We start from the raw sequence: 16,392 nt of genomic DNA, 5'->3' as shown, positions 1-16,392 counted from the left end.
GTTTCTTGTCACATGTTTTGTGCTACTGTCCAAGCAAATTTCTACACCAAGGTCTTTTTCTAATTTGCAAATTTCCCAGGCTCTTGCTAAAATTGCAGAGAAAATAATAGTCATAAAAATTGAAATAAAATATAAATAACAGGCAATATAAAAGATTGCTCAGCAGTGTATAGATTCATAACACTAACTTTCTTTCCATGTAGTTACAGACTGCATTTAATTTGGGCAAGAGGGTGTGTTATGATCCCAGCTGATGTTACTACTGGACAAGACAGATCCCAGGGTGGAACCTGGCTTGATAAATCCTAACTTTTAGTTTTGTTTAGAAATGTGGAGAAACTAGCTTAAATAAGAAAATCTATATTACGCTACTCCTTCACCCACAACCATATCTTTGCAGATATATATAGATTCGTAAGGATAACACAAGTTACAAAATCTATCTTATACTCTAATGTTCACAGTAAGTATACAGTCCATGTAAATCAATAGGCGACGTGTAATTAGACACACCACACTCTGAAACCAAGAGACAGATGCCACCCCGCCGACCCTCCGCCCAAAGCAGATGCTATGGCCCTCTCATCAACTCCCCCAGATGCTCATCACACTGAACCAAGTGGTCTCATGGAAATTGTCTTTCACACAAGGGTTTCCAATCTTCACTCTCAAAGAACTCGCCTTAGAATCTTCCCCAAACAATGCTTCCTCTTGGACGTCTTCAACAAGGATCCACCTTCAGGGTTTTAATCTCTCCCTTCGATGTTCCTCTCCACTGGATTGCCACATGCGTTCAAGCTTCGTCTTCTACGCACTCTCTCAGATACTCAGCCATGCCAACAGAACACCACTGCTTCAGACGCCGGTAGTAAGGAGTCACTAACCTTTGGCATTCTCCTCTGAGCTTCTGGCTTTTCGCAAAACCACTTTACCTTGATTCTGCTCCCTATAGCTTTCTCTCTTTAATACGGAGCCTTTTCTTCTGCTCCTTACTTTAACTTCACTGAACAGTGTCTTGCTCTGGATTCCTGTCCTTGTCCTTTGACTTAAAGATCTTTTTAGGACCTTTCTCCTTTTTCTTTCAGACCAGCTCCCTGCAGTCCCTCTCCCAGTAGACTGTTGACAGTTGGGTATCTCCCTTGAGATCTAGAGCTTACTCAATATTCACTGTTACTTTAACTATAGAGCAACTCATCTAAGATTCTAATACTTATTTTCCTCAGCAATCTGTTAGCATATCCAGCCAAAGGGAGACTTAACCTGTTCCCTTCACCTTAGAGCATAATCACAAACTGAACTCAAACTGCTTTCTGTTTTTCTGTTGTGGGCCCCCTTGATGCTAGGCCAACAGCACAGATATTCCTATTTTGTTTTAACTTCCCCAAACCACTTCATGGGTTGTAAGACCTCATTAAAATGCAGGCATACAAACAAATCCACAGATTTGCAGGCAACATTCTAAAGTGAAACGAAAACCCAGGTTTCCCCTTACTACACACAAATGAAAAAAATATAAATTAAACTTAAAGCTAAAACGTAAAGCTAAAGCTATTGCTTATTCCTAATACACCCACATACACATAATAACTTACTTAAAACTACCTCTAGTTCCTAGCAGTGTAGTTAAAGCCTATATTAAACACAGGGTGAAAATCAGTTTTAATGAAAAGTCATACAAAATGAGATGCATAGAAGACTTTTCTTTGTATTCACATGCTTTTGCTAAAATTAGCAAGAGGGATGTCACCTATGTATAGGGTACAAATCAGATTTAAACTATGCCTAAATACACCCCATTTCCATTTCTAGGAGGAGGGATTTGAACTAAAAAAATCTGAGATTTTTGTGAGTAGCTAAAGGACTTTAGCTGCAATAAAATGGTTATCAAACATTTTCCCTTTCATTAAAAGATTAAAGAAACACATGGAAAACACAATGTAATTGTAATGGAAATGGTGGTTGACTCCTAATGGTTTCTGTTCCCAATTATGCGGGTCTCTCTTTAAATTCATGAACGATGGCGTTGCTTGGACTGAGTTCTCAGTTTTTATGTCCACAGCCTTATACATAAATGTAGGGCAATGAACTTCCTGCTTGAAATCAAATTGAACGCTGTTCATTTTAAACTGATTTGCCAGTTGAATCAAACCACAAAATTAGTGATGATGCCTTAGTTATCAAGCAATTAAGAATGTCAGCTATTAAATTGATATGTTATTGTATCAAACATCACTAAAGTTTTTCAAGCCTTGCGCCTTCTGGTTGATCAATAGGCCAAAGTAACAACCTGCTTGTTTCTATCTGTTCTATCTGTGTTTGCTTTTATTTTTGCCCTATCCCGCTCCAGTCAGTGGCCTATTGATTTTGAAACTTCATACTTGGTGTTTCCTTTCAGAGCATATATTTGTACTAAGCGACGAAAAGCCCGTAAACCTCCTTAAATATAATTTTATCTCTGCAGACATGGCATTTTCTGCCATTTACTTTCTGGATAACAAAGGACAGGTAGGTTTGTGCCATGCTTATATTGCTAAATAGTTGAAAAGTACTTTTAACTTTGAGTATATTTTATTATTTTCTCCTAATAATGGATGAGTTATCTCAGTCTGTATCATTATAGTGATGCAATAAAGTAGACATTTATGAAGTATTATTAACAATGCCCCAAAAAAGCAATTTGTTTATGCCGTGATGGATTTGTTTTAGCTGTTTTGAAGATTTGGCTTGTGTAAAGCAGGTATTGTGAATACTAATGTTGTGCAACTCCTGGTTGCACAACTAATGGAATATGAAATGCTGAAATCTCTGAAGTGTGTTGACAAAACCATTGTGGCTTTATTTCTCTGTGGAATGTTTAATGTCATCTAATAGCAGCTATTTGCTGTATAAAAGAGACCAGACAAGCAACTTGCCACCAGTTTTAACCTGGAGGTGAGCAAGTCGCCTGAAGTAATTGGTTCTGTCTTTCCTTCTTCCCTGTATGGAAATGCCTGACCTTTCCTTGCTACTTTCTCATTAAAACACAGCTAAGATCTGAAATTTGATGGGTGCAGAATTGCAGCTACAAACCTGATCCTAATATGCAGCACATGAGTGCTACACCATTAGGGCCAGACTTGAACTACATGCTTACAATATGTTGTTCACCTACAGAAGGTCATGGTGCTTTAATTATTGTGAAAATGCTTAAATGTAAGGTGCCATATAAATACAAGCAACCTTATTATGTAATTCAATTAACTTTTAATTTGACTTGTTAAATCATCAACTGGAATAACAAAATTTGGAGCAAAATATCTATCTTTGCACCTTTTACATTATGCTAATTTCTAAATACATGTGCAGAGGACGTCCTTTCATCAGGTTTAGAATTATGCGACTATCAGTACAATATATTTAACAGTATTCTGCATATTTTTGAAGTGACATAATATTTTTGTCAATTGTAAATTTTGTAATAATGCTATACAGGTTCTCATTTCGCGCAATTACCGAGGGAATGTTGAAATGTCGATGATTGAGAATTTTATGCCTTTACTTCGAAGCAAGGAAGAGGATGGATCCTTAAACCCAGTTTTAGAGAAAGACAAAGTCTACTTTTTGTGGATTAAATACAAAAATGTCTACAGTATCCTTGAATATATATATTTTTAAGCTGTATCACCTGTTTCCATAATATTGTACTTTATGACATATATATGGAAGTCATAAAACCTTAACAAGAAATCCAGTGGTATGTACAACAAAGAGAAACATCAACATTTCATTATCCTTCTCATTCCTTTTCAAAGTAAAACAGGTAGGCAAAAATACCATAAACTGTTTTAAGAACTTTAGATGTAAATTTCAAGCTTTGCAACAAAAATATAGTCCTGTGATGGTAACCTTTAATTATAAAGCACATTACATTTAATGTGAATATGTCACGAGTTTAATCGTTTTCTGTAAGCTACCTGATTTAGCAATACTGTCAGTTTGATAAAAATGGAAAGGAGGAAAGTTCAGCATCAGTTACATTAAATGAGGCATTTGAGATCTCAGTATTTTGTTGAAGCATTAACCAGTATCACATCAGAAGCTTGACACATTTCTTGTAGCTAAACTGGAATAAATATTAAAAATGTTATTCTTAAATAGCGACCAACTTCAACTTCTAGTGACAAGATATTTCTATCATAATTTAACAACAATAGTTTAAATGAATTATCCTGAAAATATAATTGTCAATTTTGCATCATACAAACATACGAATTAGGAGCAGGAGTAGGCCACTCGGCACCTCAAGCCTGCTCCGCCATTCAATAAGATCATGGCTGATCTGAATGTAACCTCAACTCCACATTCCCATCTACCCCTGATAACCTTTCACCCACTTGCTTATCAAGAATCTATCTAGCTCTGCTTTAAAAATATTCAAAGACTCTGTTTCCACCACCTTTTGAGGAAGAGAGTTCCAAAGACTCATGACCCTCAGAGAAAAAAATCCCCTCATCTCTGCCCTAAATGGGCAACCCTTTTTTTAAAACAGTGACCCCCTAGTTCTAGACTCTCTCACAAGAGAAAACATTAAAACCTCTCTGCCTTAAATGGATGACCGCTATCTAGAAGGACAAGGGCAACAGGCACATGAGAACACCACCACTTGCAAGTTCCTTCCAAGCCACCCACCCTCCTGACTTGGAAATATACTACCGTTCCTTCACTGTTGCTGGTTCAAAATACTGGAACCCCTCCCTAACAGCACTGTGGGTGTACCTAAGCCACATGGACTGCAACGGTTCAAGAAAGCAGTTCACACCATCTTCTCAAGGGCAGTTAGGGATGGCCAATAAATGCTGGCCTAGCCAGTGATGTCCACACCCTATAAATGATTTTTAAAAATCATCCTTTCCACATCCATCTTGTCAAGACCCCTCAGGATCTTATGTTTCAATCAAATCGCCTCTTACTCTACTCTTAAACTCCAGCAGATACAAGCCGAGCCTGTCCAATTTTTCCTCATAAGAAAACCCTCCCATTCCAGGTATTACTCTAGTAAACCTTCTCTGAACTGCTTCCAGTGCATTTGCATCCTTCCTTAAATAAGGAGGCCGGTACTATACATTACTCCAGATGTGGTCTCACCAATGACCTTTATAACTGAAGCATAAGCTCTCTACTTTTATATTCAATTGGCTTTGCAATAAATGATAACATTCTATTAGCTTTCCTAATTACTTTCTTACCTGCGTACTAACTTTTTGCAATTCATATACTAGGACACGCAGATCCCTCTGAATCCCATGAGCTCTGCAATCTCTCACCATTTAGATAACGTGCTTCTTTTTGATTCTTCCTGCCAAAATGGACAAATTCACATTTTACCACATTATACTCCATTTAGCAGATCTTTGCCCACTCACTGAAACCTACTAATATCCATTTGTAGCCTCCTTATGTCCTCTTTACAACTTATTTTCCTACCTATCTTTGTGTCATCAGCAAATTTAGCAATGATAGCTTTGTCCCCTTCATCCAAGTCATTTATATAAATTGTAAAATATTGAGGCTCCAGCACAGATCATTATGGCACACCATCTTGCCTACCAGAAAATGATCCATTTTTGCCTACTCTCTGTTTCCTGTTAGTTATCCTTGCCAATATGTTACCCTTACACTGTGAGCTTTCATTTTCTGCAATAACCTTTGATGTAGCACCTTATCAAATGCCTTCTGGAAGTCTTAGTACAGTACATCCACTGGTTCCCCTTTATCCACAGCACACATTACTTCTTTAAAGAACTCCAATAAATTGGTTAAACATGATTTCCCTCTCACACAACCATATTGACTCTGCCTGATTGCCTTGAATTTATCTAAGTGCCCGGCTATAACGTTTTTAATAATAGCTTCTAACATTTTCCCTGTGACAGATGTTAAGCTAACTGGCCTGTAGTTTCCTGCTTTCTGTCTCCCTCCCTTTTCGAATAAAAAAATTACATTCACTATTTTGCAATCTAATGGAACCTTCCCTGAATCTAGGGAATTTTGGAAAACTAAAACCAACATGTCAACCATCTCACCAGCCAATCTTTTAAGACCCTAGCATGAAGTCCACCAGGACCTGGGGCCTTGTCAGTCCACAGTTCCAACAATTTGCTCATTACCGTTTCCTTGGCAATTGTAATTTCACCAAGTTCCTACCTCCCTTCCATTTCCAGATTTATAGCTATTTCTGGGATGTTATTTGTATCCTCTATAATGAAGACCAATGCAAATTACTGTTCAATTCATCTACTACCTCCTTAGTTTCCAGTATTAGTTCCCCAAACTCATTTTCTAAAGGACCAGTGCTCACCTTGTTAACTCTTTTTTAAATATCTAAAGAAACTCCTATTATTAGCCTTTAATTTTCTAGCTAGCTTTCTTTCATACTCTAATTTTTCCCTCCTTATTAATATTTTAGTCATTTTTTGCTGTTTTTTTATATTCTGTCCAATCTCCTGACTTGCCACTCAATCTTGCACAATTATGGGTTGAATTTTCTGGTTGGCGGTGGTGGGGGTGTGGGGGGGGGGGGGGGGGGGGCGGAGTGGGAGCAGGCACGGACCCGCTCACGATCGGGTTCTTGCTGTCATTTTATGCGGGTGGGCCAATTAAGGCCCGCCCAGTGTGCTTCACGACTGCCATGCATAACGGGAATGGGCGGGTGGCGGCGGGCGTGCTCAGGCCGCCGGGTCCAATGGCGATCTGGCGGTCTGCATAAAGGAAGGCCTGGCAGCCTTGGAAAGGCTACTCACCAGGGCTGTGCAGAGGGGCAATGAAGTTCATGCAAGTCTGGAAGGTAGCCCTTCAGGACAAGCCAGGCCGGAGGATAGGGCCGGGTGGGCGGTCAGTGTGCCCCTTGTTTTTCAGATGACTGCCTTGCTGCCCTCCTCGAGGAGGTGGCAGCACGGCGGGAGGTGCTGGTTCCCCAGGACGGGAGGAGAAGGCCCCCCCACGTGACTAAACTAGCCTGGGAGGAGGTGGTGGAGGTGGTGGAGGCGGTGGGCTCTCGCGACGTGGTGCAGCGCACCTGGATCCAGCGTCGCAAGCGCTTCAACGACTTGTTGCGCTCTGGCAGGGTGTGGACAATGTTGGCCACTTGGCCCAGCAGGTTGGCTTAACCCACCTGCTGCCGCCCCCCACCCCCTCCCCCCCAAGTCTGAGTGTCGTGACTGCATTGGATCATTGTCGGCATGTGTCCTTTGCTGGGTGGGCCAGCAGATACTGCCCGTGCTGAGTTCAGCCTGAGAGGGTGGTGAAGAGATGTGTTTTTCCCCCGCAGTATGTGTTACACTGAGTCCCACATGACTGGTTTGGGGGGCAACCTGGAGGAGCTGTACCTAGGTGCTGTGTTAGAACCCCAGGATATGTCCTAGTCAGGATGATGAGATGCTGGGAGGGGAACTTCAAGGTGGCCTGGCAACGAGCCATCTGCTGCCCTCTGCGCTCCACATGCTTGCGCTTCCTTGCTATGGAAGGATATACCTTGTGGTGCCTAATGTGATGTAGGCAGCATGTGTCCAAGTGAGGGGTGGCGAACAGGCCTAGCATCTTTGTGTGAGTGCTTGGCATCAGCGGGGTGAGGAGACACTGGAGCACTGCTATGTCCCACTCTGGTTGGGTTGGGCCGTGCGCGAAGCAAGTCCATGTGCAATTTGAATTAATCAATGCTCGTCTCTCATTTTCAGGAGAAGAATGTTCATAACATGGCAGAGCATGCGAGGACTGGCGGCGGCCAGACACAGATCACCATTCTTAGCCGGTTTGAGCAGGAGGCCCTGGATTTGGAGAGGCACCATGCGCCCAGGTCCATTGGTGTTGTTGAGGCTGGGGTGCCACAACCAGGTATTTATGCCCAACAGTGAGGTCAGCATTGTTCTCCCAACAGTCATAGCAGTGCTGGATGTTAACGGATTTAATTTTGCAACATGGCTTGACCATTGCTTATGGAAGGCTGAGAGCATAATGATCCGGGGGACAGGGATACACATTGACATTGTCTCCACGTTAGCTGATCTACTGTCCTTGTTCTTCCTTTCAGCATCATCGGAGCAGGGCCAGGAGGAGGAGCAGTAGAGGCCCCCTCTCACACCTGAGGGGCCTGAAGTCTCACCAGTGTTGCACCATCTCTGCCAGGCAGGCACCAGCGCAGATACTAGCACCTCGGTGGGAATTTGAACATCGGCTAGTGTCCCGGGGCACAGTGGTGAGGGCACTTCACTTGAGGAGCTGGCAGAGACAGAGTGCCCAGGGGACCAGGCACATGCTCAGTCGGTGCCAGATGATGTGCCTCTGGAGTTGTCTGCGACGCAGCAGGGGCAGGAAATGCAGTCGGGTGCGTGGGAGCATCTGGGGGAGACACATGAGGCTATGCTTGGCTTGGTCTCCGTGGTGGAGGAGTCTACGCGGACGATCACTGAAGCAATGAGCTACATGTCCAAGTGCCATGCGTCCTCCATGGAGAGAGCGGCGACTCTCATGGAGAGGCTCCTCCAGGAGACCAATCAGGGCTTCCTGGGGATGTGCTCTGACCAGCAAGCCCTTACATTGGCATTGAATCATTGTCACTGTGGGAAATGGCCTGGGCATCAAGTTTCCCAGCTCTGTGCCCATCCATCCATGGTGAGCAGAGAGTTCCGAAGCGACCTCATGTCAGCGCAGCTGCTGCCTCTCATCTCTGCGGGCACCTCTCAGGGCGCTCCGGAAGAGGGCGGCAGCTCCTCTGCCCCTCTCAGTGACTGTAGCATCTGGTGAGGCTGCGACGACTGGGGAGATGCTAGCTGTGGAACTGGCATCTCCCTCCCAGGCGGGTCCAGCACAGGCTCCATGGGCCAGAGGACGACCGCCAAGGTCTTCAAGGCCAACAGGACAGTAGAGTCAGCAGGCTGTCTCAGATGGCACTCTGAGCGATGGGGCAGCACCAAGAAGCAGCACCCGGAAATGAAAACATAAGGCATCTTAGGCACACCACGGGTTTATCACTGGTGTTTTTGTGTTGGCCCGAGATGAGGTCCTTATGATTTGCTCTGATTTGTAACACTATTGTCTTTTTTTGCATAAGTTTGTTTGCTTGACATATTAAATTAAGATATGTCACCATGGCTGAGGGTGCCTCTTTTCTTCTGCATGTATATGGTTTCCAAAACTGTAATGAGTGCTTTGTTGGATATTCAGCTTTATTAACAAGGCCCTTACTGTTCCTAACCTGGCAGAATTTGCACTTAGGTGTTGAGTATGGAGCCTACAGCCCAGGCTTGTCCTGGAGGTCCATCTGTGGGGTGCTAGCTGAAGGTTCATTGGATTAAAGCCTCCCAGGTGTCCCTGCCTCCCTGTAGTATGCCCGGGTCAGCGCCTACCCCCTCAGCATCTTTCTCTGCATGCTCATCCTCGGACTCACTGCTGGACTCATCGTGTGCAGCCACAGCCACTGCGTCTACATCTTCATCGTCCACAGCGTCCCCCCTTTCCAGTGCAAGATTGTGGAGAGCGCAGCATGCAACCACTATCACCGACACACGATCTGGGGGGCATTGGAGTGCTCCTGAGCGGTCCAGGCATCGGAAGCACATCTTGAGAAGACCGACGGCTCTCTCCACCACAGCCCTTGTGGAGGCGTGGCTCCTATTGTACCGCTGCTCGGCTTCTGTTCTTGGATGGTGGAGAGGCGTCATGAGCCACCTTCTGAGGAGTTAGCCCTTGTCTCCCAGCAGCCATCCATCCAGCCGGGCTGGAGCACTGAAGAGCCCCGGCACCTGGGAGCATCTGAGGATGTAGGTGTCGTGGGAGCTACCTGGGTAACTTGCACAGACTTGTAGAATCAGCATCCTGTGATCACACACTATCTGCACGTTCATGGAGTGGAAGCCCTTCCTGTTGACGAAGGCACCGGGCTCACCTGCCGGTGCCTTGATGGCCACATGTGTACAGTCTATTGCACCCTGGACGCAGGGGAAGCCAGCAATGGCTGCGAAGCCTCTGGCTCGCTATGTCTGGCTTGCCTGGTCCCAACAGATGAAGGTCAATGCACGTCTGAACGGCAGAGTGTCTGTAACCTTCTTGACACAAGTGTGGACGGCTGATAGGGAGACACAACAAAGCGCACCCACCGACTCCTGGAAGTAGCCAGAGGCATAGAAGTTAAGGGCAGCTGTGACCTTCAGAGCCACTGACATGGGGGTGTCTACCCACACAGTTAGCAGAGATGGAGCCTCCTTCGGCACTGCACCTCAGACATATTGAGGTAGCTGCTTCGCTGCCTGTATAACCTAGCAGCAGGATAGTGGCATCTTCTGCGGCCCCTTCCGACTTGGTCCACCTCTTGGCCCTGCGCCCCTTGTGCCTATGCCTGTGCCTGTCCTCCCAAATGTGGCTCCCCTAGAGGCTGAATGTGCACTCCTGGCTTCCTCCCCCTTCTAGCCCTCCCTTCCTCCTCAGCAGAGCTGCCTCCAGTGGACAGTTCAGCACCCATTCCCAGGCTAAGGGAGGTTTCCAGAAACCTGCAGACCCAGAAAAGATTACTCACTGCAGAGTGCTGACCTGAAGGTTGAGAGTCCAGACAAAACAGCTGGTATGCATTTTGAAGTACTGCAGATCACACAGGCAAGTTTCAATAACTTTGAAAAATAAATACTTGACTGTGCACACACATGGCCCCAGTGAGCCCTCTTGTACCACCCGTGACTGAAGTATATACAAATGTGTTCTACCCACCTGCCTATTGTGCCTATACACTGACCCGAAGATTGCACGGGCGCTGAAAAATCTGTGTTGATTGGTGAGTCAAGGGCCTTAAGTGGCCCGTTAATTAATGGCGGGTGTGCATCGGACATCATTGTGCGCCTGCCCAGCAAAATATCGCATTGGTGCGCAGTGACATCGGGACGCTTGCCCGACATCACCACGCGTCATTTTACATGTGGACGTACGGGGCCCACCCCCGCACGCCAACAGGAAAATTCTGCCCTATATGTTTTTTCTTTAAGTTTGTACTATTCTTAACTTTTTTCGTTAACCACAGATGTTGGGTGCTCCCCTTGGAATTTTTCTTTCTCGTTGGAATGTATCTATTTTGTGCATTCTGAAATATCCCCTTAAATGTCTGCCATGGCATCTCTATTGACTTATCTCTTAACCTAATTTGCCAGTTCACTTTAGCTAGCTCTGCTTTCAGGCTCTCATAATTGCTCTTACTTAAGTTTAAAATACTAGCCTTGGACCCTCTCTTCTCTCCCTCAAACTGAATGTAAAATTCAATCATATTATGATCACTGCTACTGAGAAGCGCCTTCACTATGAGGTCATAAATTAAGCATATCTTGTTGCACAATACCAGGTCTAGTATAGTCTGTGGTGTCTTTGGCTCCAGAATGTGCAGTTCTAAGAAACTATCCCAAAAACATTTTATAAATTCCTGATCTAGGCTACCTTTTAATCTACATATAGATTGGAAAAATCAGATAGATAAAAATTCCCCACGATTATCGCTATGCCTCCCTGACAAGCTCCCATTACTGCTTCCTTCATATTCTGTCCTACCATGTAGGTACTGTTAGGGAAGCCTGTACACCACTCCTGCAAGTGAGTTTTTGCTTTATAATTTCTCATCTCTACCCAAACCACTTCTACATCCTGAATTTGGGTTATCACTCTCTCTATTGTGATAATACCATCATTAATTAACAGAACCACCCCTCCACCTTCTCCTAGCTTCTTGTCCTTCCTAAATGTCATATACTCTTCCATATTCAGGTCCCAATCTATGTCATCCTGCAGCCATGTCTCTGTAATGGCTATCAGATCATACATCTTTATTTCTATTTGCGCTATCAGTTCATCTGTTTTGCTTAGATCAGTGTAATTACTTAATACAATTTCAAGATAATATCCATTTTAAAGCAAAACCATGCATAATTCAGGAAAAGAACATAAGAGTAAGTGCTTTTACTGCAGATGGTGATTTTCAATGAAATGTAAACTGTATTTATTGACTACTCACTGTTTATGATGTCACAGTAACCTCATTATGACATCACGAGGCAATTTGATGGACCTGTGTCTAATATACCAAACCAACAAACTTCATCTTTTAAATTGCTATTTAATTTAATGTTTACTTCTGTTTTAAATGGAATGTGATGACCATAAATTCCAGAAGTTGCTGTCAGTGAATCCCTGCTCCTCCATAGGTTATGCTATTGAATTCCTTGCAGATGGAAACCTTCTAGAAATCACTGAACAAGAATTTTTCCTTTCATTCTGTAATGTCACTTCTAAAACCACCAAAAAGCTACACCTTGTTAATGAGATGTAACTGTATTTTTAATAGTGTAGTCATAACTACTCTTGAAGAACTCTCTGGTCCTGAAAAACTAATTTTATACTTGTGATAGTAATTTTTTTCCCAATTCCGTCATTTTTAAAAAATATAATTATTTTAAAAGTTTGTTTATGATACTTCAGTTTCTAATATCTATGTCCCAATTTTTAAATTGCTTTCTATAAAATTCATAAAAAGTGAAGGATAATCAGCACATTTTACTACCTGGTTTGCTGCCTGTGAGAACTCTTCAATGTGATTGGCTTCTTAATATCTTGATAACATCACTGTAGCTGGGAGATCCTCTTGTCTTGGCACCAGTCCCAAATTAAAATTGGGAAAGATGAAGCTCACACCATAGATCACTAGATCTTTGTGGGCAGCTTCCTTTGAGTTCAGCAATAAGTACTGTTGCTTCGCTGCTGACTGTAAGATCCAGGACAGTGGCTTTTAAATTTAAAAAAAATCTTATGCTATATAATGAGAACAATTTTTGCTTCAACAGTTGGACTACTTGAGTTAGGTCACAACTTCCTTTTCTTAAAGAAAACGACTCTCAATTTCTTTAACTTTACCTTATAACTTCAATTTCTGAAATGTGGAATAATTTCCTTGTGTACTCTATTAATGTAACCCAGTTCCTTATTGATCTTTTTATTTTTCTGCTGCACCAGGCATTGATTTCACAATCTTATTTATAGTGTGCCTGTACCTTTTCCGTGATTAACATACTGTATGAATTTTTCATTTTGCTCTACTTTTCTGGTCCAAGTCTTGACCAAGTCACCCATATCCCCTATTTCTTAATTTTTTTCAAGTATAACATTTTGAAATTGAGCTAATATTATAGAATGTTTAATGCAAAGTGTGGTTTTCCATGAATAAGCCACTGAGTAATTTATGTTATCCCAAATACTCTGCTGACTGGAACATGTAAGTTTTATACAACACTCAACATTTCACTGGTGATTGTATTGCAAACGTTTTTACAATTCAGTGACATGCAGTTGACTGTTGTTTATGGGACATGTGCTACCAAAACAGCCTCAGTAATCAAACCACACATACTGTATAGAAAGTGTCAATGGATTTAATCAATGCTATTATGAGAGAATCCCAGAAGCAAAAGATTCCTATCTCTGGTTACACTGCCTTGCTTTCGTGCCCCCTTATCTACACATCGATGAGAACTTTGGACTTGGTACAGTGATTAACTGTGTTGCATTAAACAACTCCATTTCTCTTTACAATTTACTAATTACCCTGTATTTTGGAGATTGTTCTGTTAAATTTCCATGCAAATTTGATACAAAGTTGGATTAAAATTTTTAATTCATAAAAGAAATTGTGAAAATCAACTAATTAGTGTGAAGGATTTAATAATCTAATTACTCTTAAATGCTTGTATCCAGAGGGATCGCTTGTGCTTGTCTAAATAACTGAAGATCAACAGTAACCCATTGGTTATAAAGTCTCTTTGGACATCCTGAGGGTGTGAAAGATGCAATATAAAATAAATTAATTCTATTTCTTCAGCAATTTGTTCTGATGAATTAAAAGATTAGAACATATTTTCAGGTAACATGTTTTTGATTTGGTTTACTCCACTTCTGTGTTTAACAATGATGGCTTTGCATCTTATTATGATTGTACAGGCATAAAGCACAGGTTTCAAACTATGGTCCTTAGGTTCTAGAGGAGCTCTGCAAGAAGATACCGCTTGGTGCCCAAATTTCTGCAGATCCAAATTTAAATTTCTGTATTTGTTTACTTACTAATATATTGTAACACTCTTATTCAAAAAGGGAGGGAGACAAAAACAGGTAACTATAGGCCAGTTAGCTTAACATCTGTCATTGGGAAAATGTTAGAGTCTATTATAAAGGATGTAATAGCAGAGCATTTAGAAATGCATAACATAATCAAGCAGAGTCAGCATAGCTTCATGAAGGGGAAATCAAGCCTGACAAATTTATTAGAATTCTTTGAGGAGGTAACAAGCAGCATAGATAAAGGGGAACCAGTAGATGTAATATATTTGGATTTCCAAAAGGATAAGGTACCACACATAATGCTACTTAAGATTAGAGCCCATGGTGTTGGGGGTAGTATATTACCATGGATAGAGGACTGGCTAACTAGAAGACAGAGAGTTGGGATATGGGTGGCACAATCTTTTAATTCATCAGAACAAATTGCCACAGGGGTCAGTGCTGGGGCCACAATAATTTACAATATATATTAATGACTTGGATGAGGGAAGTGAATGTACTATCACCAAGTTTACGGATGACACAAAAATAGATGGGAAGGTAAGCGGTGAGGATGACATAGAGTCTACAGAGAGATATAGACTGGTTGAGTGAGTGGGCAAAAATGTGGCAGATGGAATATAATGTGGGAAAATGTGAGGTTATATACTTTGTCAGGAAGAATAGAGGAGCTGAATATTACTTAAATAGAGAAAAACTGAAGAAACCTGCAGCACGGAGGTATTTGGGGGTCCTCGTGCATGAATCACAAAAAGCTAGCATACAAGTTCAGCAAGTAATAGTTAAGGCAAATGGAATGTTGGCCTTTATTTCAAAGGGAATGGAGTATAAAAATAGGGAAGTCATACTAAAACTATACAAGGTACTAGTTAGACCACACCTAGAATACTGTGAACAGCTTTGGTCCCCTTATCTAAGGGAAGATATACTGGCATTGGAGGCAGTCCAGAGAAGGTTCATTAGATTGATCCCTGGTATAGAGGGATTTTCTTATTTGGAGAGGTTGAGTAGGTTTGGCCTGTACTCATTGGAGTTTAGAAGAATGAGAGGCGATCTTGTTGAAACATATAAAATTCTTAGGGGGCTTGACAGGGTAACTGCTTAGATAATGTTTCCCCTTGTGGGAGAGTCTAGGACCAGAAGGCATAATCTCAGAGTAAGGGGTTACCCATTTAAAACAGATGAGGAGGAATTTCTTTTCTGAGGATAGTGAATCTGTGGAATTCTTTACCGCAGAGGGCTGTAGAGGCTGGGTTGTTAAGTATATTCAAGACTGAGATAGACTTTTAATCAGTAAGGGGATCAAGGGTTATGGGGAAAAGGCAGGAAAGTGGAGTTGAGGATTATCAGATCAGTCATGATCTCATTGAATGGTGGAGCAGACTCGATGGGCCAAATGGCCTACTTCTGCTCCTTTGTCTTATGGTCTTATATTATTTCTGTTGCGGTATACTATTTTTTAAAATCCTGCAATGAATGTGATTTTCTTTTGGATAGCTGACGCTGCTTCCAGAGGTGTGTCATTATTTGCATCACACAAAAAAAGTTTGAAATTTATTGCCATAACATTACTATCTCAAATATTACAGTATACCTGGAAACAGCTTTATTGGGAATTTATTCATAAGGCAGGAACGATTGTTGTATATTGTTTAGGTAATCAAAGAACAAAAGGCTGTTCCTTCTAAGTGATATCTGATGTCTATTTCAGGATGAACTTTTCTCAAAAGCCAAACTTTCAATTTTAATTACAGTATCAGATCAAAATATTTCTAATGAAAATTTGTTGAATCCCATCAGCGGAGGCTAACAGTTATAGATTTAATATTTCTTGACTTCAAGGAAAAAGATTTCTCATAATACAACAGAATCTTAAGAGCTCGCCATGACCATGTTGTGGGAAACATTTTTCATGTTTTCCTTTTTCCTGATGAAGATACGGTTACTATAAAAACAGAATTACCTGGAAAAACTCAGCAGGTCTGGCAGCATCAGTGGAGAAGAAAAGAGTCGACGTTTCGAGTCCACATGACCCTTCAACAGAACTGAGTATAGTTAGGAGAGGGGTGAAATATAAAGCAATGAAGGTGAACAAGGCAGAAGAGACAGGCGGAAATCCAGTCGGAGAACAGAGCAATACTTCTTCAAGGAAGGCATTTCTTGAAGAGAAGTGGCAGTCAATTAAACACAGAGATAACTTGTTCACCTTCATTGCTTTATATTTCACCCCTCTCCTAACTATACTCAGTTCTGTTGAAGGGTCATGTGGACTCGAAACGT

At 42.0% G+C, this 16,392-nt stretch overlaps 1 protein-coding gene across 3 annotated transcripts in view; it reads left to right on the top strand.

The window, feature by feature from the left end:
- Positions 1-2,358: 2,358 nt before the first annotated feature.
- The window catches only part of LOC144692349 (AP-1 complex subunit mu-1-like), a 58,939-nt gene continuing 44,905 nt past the window's right edge, over positions 2,359-16,392 (top strand). The window contains exons 1-3 of one of the 3 annotated variants that reach the window (XM_078561088.1): positions 2,359-2,505; positions 3,472-3,628; positions 3,732-3,799. In XM_078561088.1, coding sequence (XP_078417214.1) covers positions 2,464-2,505; positions 3,472-3,628; positions 3,732-3,799 — 267 coding nt within the window. In that variant the 5' untranslated portion in view covers positions 2,359-2,463. Of the gene's footprint in view, positions 2,506-2,679; positions 2,932-3,471; positions 3,629-3,731; positions 3,800-16,392 lie in introns of those variants that run through there. The other 2 variants (XM_078561090.1, XM_078561089.1) reach the window with 2 other exon arrangements.

The sequence above is a fragment of the Cetorhinus maximus genome, chromosome 17, assembly GCF_964194155.1.
Source record: "Cetorhinus maximus chromosome 17, sCetMax3.hap1.1, whole genome shotgun sequence".
Taxonomy (NCBI): domain Eukaryota; kingdom Metazoa; phylum Chordata; class Chondrichthyes; order Lamniformes; family Cetorhinidae; genus Cetorhinus; species Cetorhinus maximus.
The sequence above is the reverse complement of the archived record's forward strand: the minus strand, read 5'-3'. Positions and strand labels throughout refer to the sequence as shown.